The 17,925-nt window shown below is 51.7% G+C and overlaps 2 protein-coding genes across 2 annotated transcripts; both read left to right on the top strand.

Annotated features, from left to right (window-relative positions):
• Nucleotides 1-5,389: 5,389 nt before the first annotated feature.
• LOC307194818 (uncharacterized protein) lies at nucleotides 5,390-8,866 on the top strand (the record flags this gene model as incomplete). Its single annotated transcript, XM_079938171.1, has 2 exons — nucleotides 5,390-6,204; nucleotides 7,929-8,866. The coding sequence occupies one exon, from the start codon at nucleotides 5,390-5,392 to the stop codon at nucleotides 5,900-5,902; it is 513 nt and encodes a 170-aa protein (XP_079794297.1). The 3' UTR covers nucleotides 5,903-6,204; nucleotides 7,929-8,866.
• Nucleotides 8,867-11,536: 2,670 nt separating this feature from the next.
• MFSD5 (major facilitator superfamily domain containing 5) lies at nucleotides 11,537-14,942 on the top strand. Its single transcript, XM_079937754.1, has 2 exons — nucleotides 11,537-11,617; nucleotides 12,221-14,942. Exon 2 carries the CDS (start codon nucleotides 12,239-12,241, stop codon nucleotides 13,589-13,591), a length of 1,353 nt encoding a protein of 450 aa, XP_079793880.1. The 5' UTR covers nucleotides 11,537-11,617; nucleotides 12,221-12,238; the 3' UTR covers nucleotides 13,592-14,942.
• The last annotated feature ends 2,983 nt before the right edge of the window (nucleotides 14,943-17,925 follow it).

Below are 17,925 nucleotides of genomic sequence, written 5' to 3'. Positions count from 1 at the left end.
TTCAGATTCTTCTCTCCATCTTGCATTGCCGCCTGTGCTCTGTCCAGGGATTCTCGGAGGAAGCTGGAGAAGGGGGTCTCCCACTCTGGAAACTGGTAGCGAGAGCTCCCCTCATTTCTCTTTCTCTTGGGTCATCCCCAGTTCTAGGCTTTGCTCTGTTTGTGGTTGCTTCACTTGGTCACCCTGGCAACTTGGAGAAAATGATATCTTGGGGGCCCTAGGACCAGGCTTCCTTTGCTCCCTTCATCACGAAGACCAAAAGGAGAGATTGTGAGGAGAGGAAAAGGATCCACACATCTGTCCCAGCTGCCCTGATTTACCGTATTGCCCGCCCCTAGTTTTCACCCTTGCCGGCTCCCCATCAGCATCAGGACGCTGAACAGGCAACTTCCCCATGCCCAGGCTGGTACTGGGAGGATGTCCTAGGCCACGCTCAGAGGTGGCTGGCAGATGTCTTTGGGAGGTGGGGGGAGCTATGTTACAACCCCCAAGGACATCATTACGGCACAGAAGTACCATCGGGGCTTGGAGACCAGAGGCACCCAGGGAGAGCGTGAGGAAAACATGTACAACATGTGTCTTCTTTCCCTTCCTCCCCTCCTCTCCCACCTCCTCCCCCTAGGCCTGCTCCGTGCCGAGCTGGTGCCAGCCTTGCCCTGGGTGCTTGCTCAGTTCCACCCCTTGTATCAGGCCTGTGTTGCTGCTTGCCAGTTTGTTGGTTCTCCTGGTGAATGAGTTTGTGTGTGGAAGATACTTACCAGCCTCAGAGCTGCCCAGATCCCCACATAGAATAAGGCCTTGATTTTGAAACACAGCATTTTAGGACTGGCCTAAACAACTCTAGGAATTTCTTCCCTGAACATGCACCATTCATTAATTCAACGAATCTTCATTAAGCATCCGCTATATGCCAAGCACTGTGCTAGGCCCTGGGTATGGTCTCTGCCCTTGCGGGCTTATAGTCTGGTAGAGGAGTCAGACATGAAATAAATCACCCACAAAATTGCAAGTGACAACCAGCGTGGAGAGGTATAAGGTGCTGTGAGAATGGATAGTAGAAGAGTCTTTTCCCCCAGCCAAGGAGATTAGAAAAGAGTTTTGCGGGGGGGTGGGGAGGCAGTAGAGAGAAGGGAGGGCAGCAGAAGAGTATGTGCAAAGGCCCTGGAATCAGGGTCCTGGCTCCCAGCCACCCTGCTCCCCCAGAAAGAAGAAGGTCCCTCCTCACCTGGATTTTGATATGCTACAAGGGAGGGATGGTAAGCACCTCCTAATGGCCAAAGCAGGCCCCTGGGACACCTGGTGATCCTGCCCTGGAATGATTCCACCCATTCCTTCATCTCTTCCTCCAGAAAGGGAAACAGAGGCACAGATAGGGAGGAGGAATCCAGAGGCATAGGCCCGAGATTACATAGAGAAAACAAGGCCGCACATTGTTGGCAAATCCCTCAGGGTGAGGGATTCCTGAGTTTGCCTGGCTGGAGCCTCACCAGATAGAAAACCCTTCTACTCTGATCTGTTTGACCGTGCACCCTCCCCCTCTGGGATCCAGCCCTGACCTGTTCCACTCCCTGGAATGAGGAGCATGTCTGCTTCCACAGTTGCCCGGAGTTTGTGAGCTGACTGCTCCAGGTGGCGGCCAGGCCCGGTGTGGGTGGGTGCAGCAGTCCGTTTTGTACAGAACCTCCATCCCGGGTTATGGGGTTATCTCTCCTCTGTCCACTGGGGGGCTTCCAGCCCCTCCTGCCCAGACACGGAGGTTCCAAGCTTCTTCCTTTCTGAAGAAAAGGGATGGAGGGTCCTTTGGAGGAGGGAGCAGGCTTCTTGTGGCCATGCCTCCTCCGGAGCTGGCAAAGAGGTCATGGGACCAATGGGGTTAAGTTCCAGCCCTGCTCTGACCCGTTTTCCTCCCTGTGCCCACATGCCCTGGGGCCAGGGTGTTGGGTGGGGCAGGCCTGGCACCCCTGCACCCACACCTGGGACTTCTCCTGGATGGAAACTCCCAGAACCCTGGTGTCCTACCTCCTCTGCCAGCTCCCACCAACAGCCTGGGTTCTGTTCACTTACAGTGGGATCTCCCTGTCTGCCAGCTCTCCTCCAGACTACATCTCCGCCTTAGCCCTGAGGGGCCCTGAGGATGTGGGCCCACTTTCTGGGACCATATATGATGTCTGGCTGCCCTTTCTAGTGAACCCCTTCGAAGAAAAGATGTGGGGCTGGGGGGAGGGTGTTGGGAAGCTATCCTTCGTTGACCATCTCTATGTGCCAGGCGTTGTGCTAGGGCATGTGCGTTACTCATTTAATCCACAAAGCAGTCCAGAGAAGTAGCAGTTATTATCAACCCCATCACAGGGGAGGGAGCTGAGAACCAGAGAGGTTAAGCAGCTTGCCCAATAGCATCACACAGCTAGCACATAGCAGAGCTAAGATGGGAACCTAGGTCTTGGTGGTCCTGAGGTCTCTTCACCACGACAGGCTTCCTCCTCTTCTGCAGCTGCCCACCTCTCCATGAGATGAGAGACTTAGAAAAAATCAATTCAGTTCAATCCAACTCAGAAAACAGTTATTGAGCATCTGCTGTATGCCAGGCCCGGACAGGTGCCAGACCAGTGACAGGGAAGGTTGCTGACTCGAGGTCTAGTGGGAAAGATAGGTGTATGAACTCGGCAGTATCTAACTTCAGCATAATGATTTGAATGAGGCGGCATGGAGTGGAGAAAGAAACAGTACTTCTATTTTCTCTTTCTGAAAGAGTAAAGAAATATATTATGAACAGGGTACAGAATAAATTGGAATAAAGCGAATACCTACTCAGCTGGCATCCAGGTCAAGAAATAGAGTACTTCCTGCTCCAGAAGTTCCCATGTGACCCTCCCATCATCCCCTCCCTCCCTTAAGAAGTAACCACCATCCTGACTTTTGTGATAATTATTTCCTTCTTTTTCTTTATAGGATTAGCACCTATGTATGCATCCCTAATCGATATTACTTAATTTTGCCTGTTTTTGAGGTTTATATAAATGGAATGACACTGTATTACCCTTTTGTGTCTTACTTATTTTGCTCAACTTCTTGTTTGTGAGAGAGATCCAAATTGTTGCACATAACTGTCTTTTTTATTGTTACAGAGCATTCAGTTGCTTGAATATACCACAGTTAATTGTTTTATTCTACTGTTGGTGAAAGTTTGAGTTGTTTCCAGTCTGGGCTGTCATAATGCCACTAAGAACATTCTTGTGTGTGCTTCCCAGTACATACATGCAAGAGTTTTTCTAGGCCGTAAAACTAAGAGTCAAAATGTATGTACAGGAAATCTCAATTTTTACCAGATAATGCCAAACTGTTTTCCAAAATGGTTGTATCAGTTACACAGGAAGCAGAACGTTCTAACCAGGGGCAGGTGTAGGATCAAGAAGACCCATACACCTTTCTTACCTAAAACTCTCAGTGGTCTTCTCTTTTCCTTGGAATAAGATCCAAGTCACTGCCGTAGCTCCCAGGGCCTCTACCTGGCTCTCTGCCTGTGCCATCTGACTCTCCCCTTTGCTCTTTGTACTTGCTGTCCCCCGTCTCTGGAATGTTCTTCCACTAGCTATCTCCATGGCTCTCTCCCTCACTTTCTTCAGGTCCTTGCTAAAATGTCACTTCTCACTGGCGCTTTCCCCGACCACTGAATCTTCTATTGCAACCTCCAGCCCTCCTTATACCCTTCTCAGCTTTAGTTTTCTTCGTAGTCCAGCCACCTGGGTTCCATTCAGCCTCAAGCAGCTCTCCCCTGGTCGGCCAGCACTTTTTTTTTTCTTTTTTTGCCACGTGGCATGCAGGTTGGAAACTCAGAGTCTTAACCACTGGACCACCAGGGAAGTTCCTGCCAGTGCTTTTATCTCCTCCCAAACCCTTAAGGGCCATCATAGCTGACTGTTTGGGGGCTGTCTAGCTGCCCCTCCTGAAGGGTCCACCTCTCTGAGTCATCACATCACCCTGGTTTTTTGTTGTTGTTGTTTTGTTTTTGCAGTACACGGGCCTCTCACTGTTGTGGCCTCTCCCGTTGCGGAGCACAGGCTCCGGACGCGCAGGCTCAGTGGCCATGGCTCACGGGCCCAGCCGCTCCGCGGCACGTGGGATCTTCCCGGACCGGGGTGCGAACCTGTGTCCCCTGCATCAGCAGGCGGACTCTCAACCACTGCGCCACCAGGGAAGCCCCCACCCTGTTGTTTTTCATAGCCGTTCCCTTGCTCTGAAGTAAGCTAATGTATTTGTTTACCTTTGTTTGTTTACCTGTTTGGTTTTTGTCTCCACCCTGCCCCACGCCTCACTTTAAAGTAAGCTGTGTTGCTCTGTCCCATGGCCAGTGCCTGCTGCATGACAGGCCCTCAAATAATAATTGTCCAGGCTGGTTGTCAGGCTCCCAGAGACAGCCAGCCCCTCCCCCAACCCTCACACCTGGGATTTGCCCTGTCTGGAAACTCCCAGAACCTAGGCTTCCTCCCTCCCCTGCCAGCTCCCACCAACATCCTGGCTCAGTCTTAAGAGTCTCAGAGCATCTGCTGGTGCTGTTGCTGCTTCCCGACGTCTCCTCTAGGGACCATATGGGAGCCTGAAGCAGCCGTTCTGGCCTTCAGGGCTGGAGAGTGATGGGCAGGTGTCAGGTGCCTGGAGCTCAAGAAATACTTTTTTTTTTTTTTTTAATTTATTTATTTATTTTTGGCTGCATTGGGTCTTCGTTGCAGTGCGCGGGCTTCTCATTGCGGTGGCTTCTCTTGTTGCAGAGCATGGGCTCTATGCGCGCGGGCTTCAGTAGTTGTGGTATGCGGGCTCTAGAGCACAGGCTCAGTAGTTGTGGTGCACAGGCTCAGTAGTTGTGGCTCACGGGCTCTAGAGCGCAGGCTCAGTAGTTGTGGCGCATGGGTTTGGTTGCTCCGTGGCATGTGGGATCCTCCCGGACCAGGGCTCGAACCCGTGTCCCCTGCATTGGCAGGCGGATTCTTAACCACTGTGCCACCAGGGAAGTCCCCAAGAAATACTTTCTGATTGAATAAAGGGGAAGACTTCAGAGATGATGGGACCTCGCCAGGTGGAGAAAAGAGAAAGGGCACTGGGAGCAGAAGGAAGAGTGGAAACAAAGGACTGGAGGCATGAAAGTGCACATGCTATTTGGAGGATGTGCTCTGGTCTGGTGCCCTTGGTAGGTTCTCAGTGGAGGGGAGGGGAGCAGGCAGGCCGGGAAGCGGAGGGCTAGCTGGGGAAGTCTGAGCTGCTGCAGGCTCAGAGAGGCTCAGCAGTGGCTTAAGTTTAATCCTGCCCACACCCCTGCTCCCCACTGTCCCCCCTCTGACCCCACCCCTGCCCTCCCCTTCACCCAACCCCCCAGCCTGGCCGCTCCTGCAGCTGAATGGACTTCTCTCTGGGCCTACGTTTGGGGCCTCGGAACAAGAAGGCCAGCCACCAACATCCCCCTCCACCCTCCGGGCACGGCCCACCAGCTGCCTCGCCTTGTCTGTCCTGCCCCCCCTCTCCCTGTGCCTGCCCCTGCCCTGGCTGTCCCCCTCCCACCTGCTCCTGCACTACCTATCCCTATTACGCAGCTCCCTGCCCCTCCTGTCCCGGCCTCCCTGGCCCACCCTGTACCTGCCCCTGCCCTCCCTGCCCTGCCTGTCCGCCCTTGACTTGTCCCCTCAGTTCCTGCAGCCCCTGCTCTGCTCCGCATTTGACCTGCTGCCACCCCTCTCCCTGCCCCATGTACCCTTGCTCCAGGGGTCAAGCCGCCTGTTCCAGCTCCTGCTTGGGCTGCAGTGACAGCTGTGGCCGTGGCCGGGGGGCTGCCCGGGGACCTCCAGGCTCCGCCGGCCGCTGCAGCTGCTGCTTCAGGGGACACCGCACCTCTCGACACTGTCTGATAGTCTAGCTGGGCTGTTGCCCCTTGAGAGATTGCCAATCTTCCAGGGCACTTCTGCAGCTGCTTCCTCAGGGAGGAGGCAGACGCTCTGGAGGACGGAGAAGGATCAGCTGGACCCCTCACGCAGGCAGGGAGAGGAGGCTGGTTGCTGAGATCCCCCGGCCTCCTCCTCAGTCCCGGGACGTCTGCTTTGAAGCTAGGCATGCTCTAGGCATGCTCTGGGCGTGCTCTCACTGGGTCCAGAACCTCCTCTTCCGCAACTTCTGGAATGGAAAGTGTTCTTCTCAGAGCCTCTCCCACAGCCCCTGAAGGTGAGCAAGTTGGCCATTTTCCCCTCTGGTCACCCTCCCCTGGAGACCCTTCCTGGCTCAGCTTCTCTGCAGTTTGCGTGGATGAGATGGATTCTTCCTCTAGAGGCGACAGGGGATCCTTTGTCCAGGGACCACTTTTCTTGCCCTGTGGACCTCCACCCATATCCCTAAATGACCCGAGAATCTCTGAATCCCTTACCTCTCATCATGAGCCTGGTAAGGAAGGTCGACGGCTCTTGGACCAGAAGAAGAGGCTGAGCAGAGAATTCTTGGTTCCTCCCTCCCCTTGGATATCATGACATCCTTCATGGTCCTTTGCTTCTAGGAACCTGGCGCTCTCTACCTGGATGTCTTATCTCTCAAATCTCTGAGTGCTCGCCCAGCCGCATGACCTCAATCTTCCAGCAATAATCCCATCTGTTACATCCATGCTCATCTGGCAGGGGGATGATGGAAGCTGGGAACCCTTGACTCAGGGTCCCAATGATCCCATCCACACATAGCTAGTCATAAGTCCCCTGTCCCTGCGGGTGGGGCTGGGGCTGGGGGTTTGGAGAAGCCACCAAGAGGAAGCTGGAAGTGATAGACCTTGGCATCTGCGTGGGACTGGATCTTAAGCTGAGAGCCCCTAAGCACCCCTCCACATTCCCCAAGTTCTCTGACGCTGGTCTGTTTCAATCTTCTCTTTCTCAACCTCCTTCTCTGGAACCCTTTGTTCTTTCCTTTCTATCTCTGTTTATCCTTCTGCTTATCTTTCCTTCTAGCTTTCTACACCACTCTCTCCATTTCTGTTTCCTTGTTTCTATCACCTGGACTTTCTGCCTTCACCTAATTTGTATCTCTACATCTGTTTCCCCTACTCGTCCCTCCCTTTCCCCATCCAATTTAAAATCTTGTTTTCTTCCTTTTTTTTTTTTAAATAAATTTTTTTTTGGTTGCGTTGGGTCTTCGTTGTGGGCTTTCTCTAGTTGTGGAGAGCGGGGGCTACTCTTCGTTGCAGTGCGTGGGCTCTAGGCACAGGGGCGTCAGTAGTTGTGGCTCGGGCTCTAGAGCTCAGGCTCAATAGTTGAGCTCAGGCTTTAGAGCGCAGGCTCAGTAGTTTCAGCACATGGGCTTAGTTGCTACACCGCATGTGGGATCTTCCTGGACTAGGGATCAAACCCACGTCCCCTGCATTGGGACCACTGCGGTACCAGGGAAGTTCCTCTTCCTTGGTCTTTTGATTCACCTCCTGCCTCTCTCCTTTGTCCTATTCTGCTTCTGGGTGCAAGTCATTCTCGATCTCTTCCATTTCTATTTCCCTTTCTGTCTTTGTTCCTGTCTTCTGGGTCCAGCTGTTTTTCAATTCCTACCTCTCTTTCTGCCTCCCCAAAATCTGGTTTTCTCTCTCTCTTTCTCTCTCTCTGGGTCCTGCAGCTGCCTGCACACCAGGCCTATGTCATGCCCATCTCATTGCTGCCCAAGGGCCAGGACACCAAGTCCTCCATTGTCCAGCTGTCCCCCAAACACCCCATGCCCTGGAATGAGTGAGGGCTGGACAGAGCTACCAGAATAGACCCTTCTTCCCCTGCCCACTGTCCAGGCCATCCATCCCTACTCAGCTCTAAGCCCAAAACTTTTAAAAAATGAAGTTTTTCTCTCAACTTCATATTCTGAAAATTGGCAACCAGAAAGAAAAAGAATTATGCATTTATGCTGCCTGTCCTGTGTAACTTATATTTCAGGGTGGCCAAATAACTCTAAGTGGTGGAGAAAACTTCTTACTTACAGAAGAACTCCAGCTAATGTAGAAGGAATATGGAATTAGAAAAATCACCATTTTGCAACCCCTTAATGAAATAATTGATCAAAGCAAGAATCGTCAATGGATGAAACCAAGGATGGTGGTTGATGGAGAACTTTACAATGGAGGAATAAGGCTGTCACTACCTGACCCCACTGATGAATCTTAGCATCGCTAAAAATGGCACAACCACATGCCGTGTACCTCCTGATGTGATGCAATCTGAAGCACTCAGCACCACCTGTGAAGGACTCTTGCCAAACAAAGAAACAAACAAAAAAACTGAACATGATTCTAATCAAACCTCTAGAGCTAACCTCCATTTAATGAGAAACATGGGGGGTGGAGGAACATATTAAATGACAAAACAAGGAAGTGAGAAAACATATCCAGAACGTGGGACATTCTAAAGGAGATCTGACTGGATTTCTTCAACTAGTCAATGGCTGGTGGTGGTGGTGGGGAGACCTTGTTTGGTTCCTGATTGGGACCACCCAATTGTAAAGAGACATTTTTAGACTGCTGGAAACATTTAATTATGAACTGAGTACTTACAATGCCAAGGAATCTGTGTTGATTTTGTTAAATGTGAAAATGGCTTTGAGGTTATGTAGGAAAAGGTCCGTATTTCAGATGCACACTGAGTATGGAGTGAAGTGATGTATTTAATTTTAAGTATTTTGGCAAACGAAAAAAGAAAGAAAGGAGGAGAAGAAACAAAGGTACAAAAATCAATATTGTTGAATTAAGTATATAGGGTTTCATAGAACTATGCTCTCTACCTTTATGTATGTTTGAACATTTTCATAACAGAGGTTTTAAATGATGCTCCTCTGGTAAGCATGGTTCCTAGTAATTCCCAGAGCATCCTCCCCACCTGCCCTGAAAGCCAGACTTCCCCTGTGACTCCCCACACAGAGACCCCAGCCCTCCTTGCCCTCTACTAGGAGTGTGTCCTAGAGATGGAATTGCACTCCCAGGCTGTCCTTTATCCCCTTCAGTCCCCTGCTGCTCAGCTGGCACATTTCCCAGCTGTGCTTCACAGCTTCGAGGGGCCAGGGGAACCTTAAAGAGTTAACATATTTTGAATAGGTCCTACAATAAAAGTAATCCAAAATAATGTAATCTTCCTTAAAGTCTCTCTTTGTCAGGTGCTTCTGAGTAAAATGCAACTCAATAATGGAGAGCACTGGCCTCCATCCTGGAAAACAGAAGACAAAGCACGTAAGGCCATCCTGTCCCACTCCCTGCCTTCATTCAGGATGACCTCCTCCCTCAAAGAAAAGACCACCAGGAACTGAGAGACTGGGTGTCAGGAGTTCAAGGGGTTTCAGTCCAGGATCAGAATAGAAGGCCATTTCGATCCCTTATGCCCTCACTCACTGAATGACCTTGGGAAATGATGATTTTTGAGTCTTCGTGTTTCTAGACAAATGCATGGGAACCAATACCTTTTCTACTCTCTAGAAGTTTGCCAGTTAGGGATAAAGGCAACTTGGAACTTGTAGGATATAAATCTCAGCTGTTTACTTTATCATAAGAAAGTATTTCTCAAGTTATAATTCCAGATCTTCCCACCCTCTACCCTCCAAACTTTAGTATAAAGAAAAACCAACAGGGCCTGCCCTGGTGGCGCAGTGGTTGAGAATCTGCCTGCCAATGCAGGGGACACTGGTTCGAGCCCTGGTCTGGGAGGATCCCACGTGCCGTGGAGCAACTAGGCCCATGAGCCACAACTGCTGAGCCTGCGCGTCTGGAACTTGTGCTGTGCAACAAGAGAGGCCGCGACAGTGAGAGGCCTGCGCACCGCGATGAAGGGTGGCCCCCGCTTGCTGCAACTACAGAAAGTCCACGCACAGAAACGAAGACCCAACACAGCCAAAAATAAATAAATAAATAAAATTTTTTAAAAAAGAAAACCAACATTTGCTTATCACCTGTGCAGGTGGGTGAACCCATTTAATCTTCTTAGAAATCATGAGTGTGGAACTGGAAAGATCTGGGTCCCAGTTCTGACTCTACCTCTTACCATGTGACTCTAGTCATGTTACTTAACCTTTCCAATTCTGAAGGATAATCATAGTAACTACCTAAAGGGTTGTTGTGACAGTTAAACAATTCATCTACAGCAGTTGGCCCAGGACTTAAGACAGAACTTAGGTACATAATAACTGTTTGATAAGTGTTACCAGCCAATAAAGACCAGCATTTTTTAGAGTAGTTTACACGTATTAACTTATTCCTTCATTTATTCATCAAATATTTATTGAATGTTTTTATGTACCATTAACCATTTTAAGTACTGGGAATACAAGTGAACAAAACAGATGAAAATCTGTAGGGAGAAGAAATAGTAAATAAGCAAAATATATAGTGTGCCAGATGGTGTTAAGTGCTATGGAGAAAATGCAGCAAAGGAGACTAGAGAGTTGGTAAGGAAGCAGGTAGATTACTGTGGCAGAGGTGGTGGTGTTTTTTCAAACAGGTTGGCCAAGCAAGGCCTCTCTGATAAGGTGACACTTGAAGACAGAACTGCAGGGGCTGAGGGAGGGAACCATGTGGATATCTGGGAGAAGAACCAGAACTTTACAGGGCACAGTGTGCAAAGGCCCTGGTGGTAGACAGTATAGATGGAGGAGGCGTAGGAAGGAGAATGGTAGGAGATAAGGTCAGAGATGTAGCAGTGGAACAGGGGACAGAGGGTTTTGTAGGCCATTATAGTGATTTTGGATTTTATGCTTTGTGAGATGGGAAGCCATTGGAGGGTTTTGAGGAGATAATACTAGGCTGGAAAGAGTTTAAATAATCTTTCCAAAGTAACACAGCTGGTAAGTGGCAGAGGGTGGGCATCCGGCTCCAAGGCTGAAATTCTTAACCCTTAACTGCCACTGAACTTCAGCCTTTTTTCTTTGGGCGCTGCCCTCCTATGACTGCCGACCAAGAAACTGGGACACTGAGAAGTCATATGGCTTGCCCGAGGCCACAGGGCTGGGATTTGAGCCTTGGCCGTCTGCAAACCAAAGTCCAAGTCCTTTACACCACACTGCCTCCCTCAGGTGTCTGGGCCATACTGACTTCTGGCCTGGAGGTCACTACTCTGGGAGAGGAGGGAAGCGAGGAGCCTGTCTCGGCTTGGGGCGGCGATGTTCCTCAAGAAGCTCGAGCGCCAGCTCTGCGGTACTGCTGGCATTTTCCCAGACACAGCTGCGCTCCCTAACCCAGGGCACGGACGAAGAGACAGAAACTGTCTTTACTTCCACGTGGCCCCGTAGGTATCCAGGAGTCGAAGGAGCGGGTGTCACGGGAGGGCAGCGGACAGGGCCAAACCCGGAGCAGCGACCACCACCGCCTCCCGTTGAGCCCCAGCAGGCGTCCGGAGCTCAGCGCCCCGGTTGGGGCAAGAGGGCGGAGTAGGGGCGGGGTTTGAGCGCCGCGCCCCCGTCACGTGACGGGACCCATCATGGCTGCGGCCAGAGGGCTCCCAGGCTCCCGGAAGCAGGCTGTGAGGGGCGGGCGCGCTGGGGGAACCCGAGCCGGAGGTAGAGCGGGCAGAGCGGGCAGGGCGGGCAGGGCGGCCGGGCGGCCTGGAGCCGGGCGTGTCCGGAGCGTCCCCGCAGACCGGGGCAGCAGGTGAAATGGTGTCTGGGCGAGGCGCGAGCGGATGTGGCGGCGCTGGGCAGGGACTAGGGGGCGCATTGTGTGTGTGTGGGGGGGGGGGGTGCCCTGACCTGGAGGAGGGAGAATCTGAGATGCACGCGCGTGACCCAGAAGCAACTCGAGAGGCCCGCGCGGGCGGTGGGGATGCCCGGGACAGATGACGAGACATTGAGGGCAAAAACGGGCTCCCCAAAGAGGATGGGAGGTAACAGAAGGAAGTATTGTATGCATAAGCTACTGTGGGAGAGGGCAGCAGCCCCTTAACTGCAGGGCTGGGATTAGTGAAGGAACTCCCTCTCTGCTATACCAGGCAAGGATGGGGCGAATGCTCAATCTTCTCCCCTCTCCCACCCCTTCCCTGCCGCACAGTGTCCTTGGAGACCGCTCTGGTGGGCCACTCCTGCCACCCACCCAGCTGGTCCTTCTGGTCTGAGCTCCGGGGGAGTGGAGTTGAGGGGTGGGGAAGTGCAGGTGGCAGTGGGGGTTGGGTGGAGCTGCCTTCTGCTTAGACACGCAGCTCCTTGACGGCGCTATCCGGGCAATGGATGTGACTCTGAAGCCCCTTTCTCTCCCTAGGTCTTCCGGGGGCCGGCCATGCTGGTGACTGCCTACCTTGCCTTTGTGGTCCTCCTGGCCTCCTGCCTGGGGTTGGAGCTGTCAAGATGCCGGGCTAAGCCCTCTGGAAGAGCCTGCAGCAATCCCTCCTTCCTTCGGTTTCAACTGGACTTCTATCAGGTCTACTTCCTGGCCCTGGCGGCTGACTGGCTCCAGGCCCCCTACCTCTATAAACTCTATCAACATTACCACTTCCTGGAGGGACAAATCGCCATCCTCTATGTCTGCGGCCTTGCCTCCACAGTCCTCTTTGGACTGGTGGCCTCCTCCCTTGTGGATTGGCTGGGTCGCAAGAAGTCTTGTGTCCTCTTCTCCCTCACTTACTCTCTCTGCTGCTTAACCAAACTCTCTCAGGACTACTTTGTGCTGCTGGTGGGCCGAGCACTTGGTGGGCTGTCCACAGCCCTGCTCTTCTCGGCCTTTGAGGCCTGGTACATCCACGAGCATGTGGAACGGCATGACTTCCCCGCAGAGTGGATCCCGGCTACCTTTGCCCGAGCTGCCTTCTGGAATCACGTGCTGGCTGTAGTGGCAGGTGTGGCAGCTGAGGCCGTGGCCTGCTGGATGGGCCTGGGGCCTGTGGCACCCTTTGTGGCTGCCATCCCTCTCTTGGCTCTGGCTGGGGCCTTGGCCCTCCGTAACTGGGGAGAGAACTACGGTCGGCAGCGTGCCTTCCCCAGGACCTGTGCTGGGGGTCTGCGCTGTCTCCTGTCGGACCGTCGTGTGCTGCTGCTAGGCACCATTCAGGCCCTGTTTGAGAGTGTCATCTTCATCTTTGTCTTCCTCTGGACGCCTGTGCTGGACCCACATGGGGCCCCGCTGGGCATCATCTTCTCCAGCTTCATGGCAGCCAGCCTGCTCGGCTCTTCTCTGTACCGCATCGCTACCTCCAAGAGGTACCACCTTCAGCCCATGCACCTAGTCTCCCTCGCTGTCCTCATCGTCGTCTTCTCCCTCTTCATGTTGACCTTCTCTACCAGCCCAGGCCAGGAAAGTCCAGTGGAGTCCTTTATAGCCTTCCTCCTTATCGAGTTAGCCTGTGGGCTGTACTTTCCCAGCATGGGCTTCCTGCGGAGAAAAGTGATCCCTGAGACAGAGCAAGCTGGTGTCCTCAACTGGTTCCGGGTGCCCCTGCACTTACTGGCCTGCTTGGGGCTTCTGGTCCTCCATGACAGCGATCGCAAAACGGGCACTCGGAACATGTTCAGCATCTGCTCCGCCGTTATGGTGATGGCTTTGCTGGCGGTGGTGGGGCTCTTCACCGTGGTCAGGCATGACGCTGAGCTGCGGGTGCCCTCACCCACCGGGGAGCCCTATGCCCCTGAGCTCTAATCCTGTTCCAGGACGAGGGAGCTGGGATGGACCCTTGAATCCCACCTCTCCAGGGCTGTACAGATCTCTCTGTGACTTTGCGACTGTCTGGCCCCTCATCCTGTCCTGGGGCCCCTCCTGCCAGTGCTTTGGGTTGGGAAGCACATGGGGGTGATGGCCCGGAAAGAAGATGCCAAAAGTTGCGTCTGTGTCACTCTCTTCCCCCTTTCTACTTAAAAATAAACACTTTTAATTGATCATCGATTTGATTTACTCATCCTCACCTGTACCCACCTCAGTAGTTCTGGTGAGACGGCAGCTGGAGGTTGTGAGGTGAGAGGTGGGGTTACCAGCAGAAGGTTTGTAGTTCTAGCCTCTCTAAGACTGCCTCCAGGGCTTCCCTGGTGGCGCAGTGGTTGAGAGTCCGCCTGCCGATGCAGGGGACACGGGTTCGTGCCCCGGTCTGGGAAGATCTCACATGCCACAGAGCAGCTCGGCCCGTGAGCCATGGCCGCTGAGCCTGCGCATCTGGAGCCTGTGCTCCGCAACGGGAGAGGCCACAACAGTGAGAGGCCCGCGTACCGCAAAAAAAAAAGAAAAAAAGAAAAAAAGAGCCTAAGACTGCCTCCAGCTTAAACTGAGAGCTGTGGAATTGCCTCTCAACAGAAATGGGTGGGAAATGCCTGAGGCCCCTAGATCCTCTATATCTTGTTACTCTGGGGTCAGGCACCCTCCCCGGTTGCCAAGCAAACACCTTGCTCCACATGCAGGGTGAGGCAGTCTCTGGAGCATATGGGGTGGATGTCCATGCCTCTGAGCAAAGATTCCAGGGGCTTGAGCTGCGTCTGTGACCACCCCTTGGGGCAAATCCGGAGCCTTCCTTCAGGAACAAGCTTGCAGCTCAGCACATGTGTGCTGTCTGCCTTCTGCCTCTGCGGCTGTAGAGGCACCATTTGTCCAGCATCACCGGGGTCCACCAGCTCCTGTATCCTTGCATGAAACCCAAGTGAAGGGCTGCCAGGGAGAGAGAGCAGTGAATGGATGAGGGACTGGGATCTTGTCTGTACCTGACTCTTCCCCACCCAGAGTGAGTGAGGGTGAGGGAGCCATCAGGGCAGGAAACAGTACCAGTGGGAACACCAGTTCTGTGAGCCCCTCCCTGCCTCACCTCCGATTGTATCTGCCTTTTCTCCTCCCACCCAAACCTGGGCTTCTCAGGGGAAGCAGAGCCAGCAGTTAAGAAGGGTGGGGATGGAGGGAGGGTAGGCCCAAGGGTGTGTCCTGGAATGTGCTTGAGGTGGGCATGAGGGACCTACCTGTCTGGAAAAGAGGTTGATGACCTTTCCGTGGGTCCTAGACTACTTCCCAGACAGGAAGACGCAAGACTTTCCAAGAGCTGCAGGTCCAAACCTGTGTGGCGAGATAGTATCACCTGGTGTAGGAGGAATGTGGGGTGGATGTGCTCCTGCAGGGTGAGGCCAAGGGGGAGGGAAGAGTGGTGGTCTCAGCTCCCTAGTCAGACAAGGGAAAAAACACGTTCCCCCACCCAGCCTGCAGGGAATAGAAGTTGAGGTTAAGTATGAAAAAACAGGTATCTTTTCCTTCCCCCATCTTGAGGCTAAAACAGAGTCTGCTGCAGTAACTCCACTTCCCCTTTCTGCCCTGTGGAGCTGGACCTCGATGTACTTTAGTTATTTGTAGACTTTCCGTCTCTCTCTACCACAGTATGATCTCCTTGAAGACAGGAGGAAATTGTGTCCTATTTGCCCTTGCCTCCCCCATATATACACACAAGTGGGGGCTTGGCCCGTGGCTGTGCTCAGTAAATGTCTGGAGAGGAGACAGGCTAGCTCACACGTGGCTTTTCAAGAGCCGCCCATTTGGGAAATCTATTAGACTAGAATCCAGAGCCTAGTTAATGATTTGTTGTTTTGGATGACAGTAATTGTTTACTGATGGAAGCATGAGGGGGCCCCATATTCCTAAGTGATAGGGAAATGGGGGGGTAGAGGAGACAGACTAATGAGTTTCCCTTAGCTTTGTCCCTGCTGAGCTTTCTTCAAAGGAGCTGGTAGCAGATAGAGTGGGGAGGGTTCTTCTTGTCAAGACTCATCGGGTGTGAAGAGCTCACAGGCATCTTAGAGATTGTCCAGTCAGCCTTAAACATATTTTTATTGAGCACCTACTATATGCCATGCACTGTATTGCTAGGTGCTGGTGAAATTTTTTACCCAAGAGGAAAACCCACTTAAAGGGCATGTAGCAAGTGGATGGCAAAGCCAAGGCCAAACCTTGCCTCCTGCTGTCTGCGCAGTACCCCTTCTATATGGCATGTACTGACTCTGTCCCCTGGGTCTTCACCTACCTGCCTTTCCCCCTCTAGCCCTCTTCCCTCCTCCTGAGCCCTGTCCCTGGAGAAGGGCAAGAGTGTGGGAGCACTTAGCCGTGGCCACCTGGCCCACCTTTGGATATTTACCCATATGGGGCAAATGAGGGATTGCTTCACCAGGCGCATGCTGCCTGCAAAACGCCGCTTGTGATGCCTTGCTGAGAGGCAGCAGAGGGAACTGGTGAAGAGCATGGAGTCAGAGCCTGACTGCCTGGGTTCAACTTTGTGCCTCAGTTTCCTCATCTATAAAATGGGGATGATGGTGTAGTTTCTACTCCTAGGGCTCATGTGAGGATTAAATTAAGCACTTAGAGCAGCAGTTGGCCCCCAGTGTAAGTACTATATAAGTGTTTGCTTTCATATTTTATTGTTTAACTTTTTCAATCCAGCTGAGCCTAGCCAGATTTGGGTGTGAGAATGAGTGGATGGGACTGTAATGGGGTGTAGGACTTTCCAACCCATCCCAGTGGTTGGGTGATTCCCAGCAGTGTTTATCCTTGGTCCCGGCCCAGAGAGCAGGATCAAGCTATCTGAGAAGCCTTCTTCTTTGGGGTATGTGAGCAGCTGAGGAGGGTGTCAGTGTGTTCCACTTGAACTCATTTCCTCTTCCTCAAGTGGGAAGGTCAGCTTGGTGTCAGACTTGATACACACCACCATCTTTCACTAAGAGAGGCTCCTGATTTTCTGACTTTCCATCCAGCTGGATATATAATTATTTTATTTGGAGCATTTAAGTGATCCTGAGGAGAACAGAAACAGCCCAAGGAACCAGGAGCCAATGGACAAGAAGGCAGGAGGACTGGGTCATGAGGACAGTACTGCGTTCTGAGGCTGGAGAATGACCTCTTCCTGGAAATTCAGTCCCTGCTCAGGGAGGGGAATGGCTACCCCCAGTGAATAGCCATGACCCTTTGGCTGGGTCTAGGTTCCACTCCCCAACACACTTTCCCTAACCCCAATCCTGTGGTTCTCCTTGTTGCTTTTATTATTTTTTGCCACCACTTCCCCACAGAACCACAGAATAGAATTATTAGACAAACAAAAGTTTGTCATGCTTGGGATCAGACCTAATGTTATAAAAATATGTCACATTTGCTTTAATAATTTTTTTTTTTTTGCGATACGCGGGTCTCTCACTGTTGCGGCCTCTCCCGTTGTGGAGCACAGGCTCCAGACGCGCAGGCTCAGCGGCCATGGCTCACGGGCCCAGCCGCTCCGCGGCATGTGGGATCTTCCCGGACCGGGGCACGAACCCGTGTCCCCTGCATCGGCAGGTGGACTCTCAACCACTGCGCCACCAGGGAAGCCCAATAATTATTTTTAACAATAAAGTAATATGGGTTCATTGTAAAAGAGTCAAATGCAAATACAGAAATATATATTTAATATAAATATGTGAATGTAAATACATGTGTATATAATGTTAAAATACATATATTTATATTGATGTATAAATATATTACAAATATAAATACATATAGAAATATAAAATGTAAAAAATGATAGGCTCCCTTAAGCCTGCTCATCATACCACTGTTAAATGTTTATAGTCTAGTGCATAGAATGCTTTTTAATAAAAATGAATCATAGCTTTCATGTTGCAACTTGTTTGTTTTTTACATAAAAGTATATCTTGTTTTTTACATAAAAGTATATCTTGGTTTTCTCTTTTTAAAACGATTGAAATCCATAGGAAGACTATAACAAGCATTCATGTATCTCTGGCATCTTCATATGTCATTATATATAAAACACGCCTTTTAACGGCTGCGAAGCCTCATTGGGCCTTTGGAAAGCATTTCATATCTGTTCTAGTTGAGGCTGGCAGAATCCCTGGCAGGGAGCGAGGCTAGATGTTACTACCCCATTTCACAGATTAATAATAAATTCAGCTGGGACTAGAACCTGGCTCCTCTGTCCAAACTCAAGTTGAAAGCTCTTTTCACTGTCCCGTACTGTCTCTTTG

The sequence above is a fragment of the Stenella coeruleoalba genome, assembly GCF_951394435.1.
Source record: "Stenella coeruleoalba genome assembly, chromosome: 11".
In the NCBI taxonomy this organism is placed as follows: Eukaryota; Metazoa; Chordata; class Mammalia; order Artiodactyla; family Delphinidae; genus Stenella; species Stenella coeruleoalba.
This window is presented reverse-complemented; position numbering and strand designations above follow the sequence as displayed.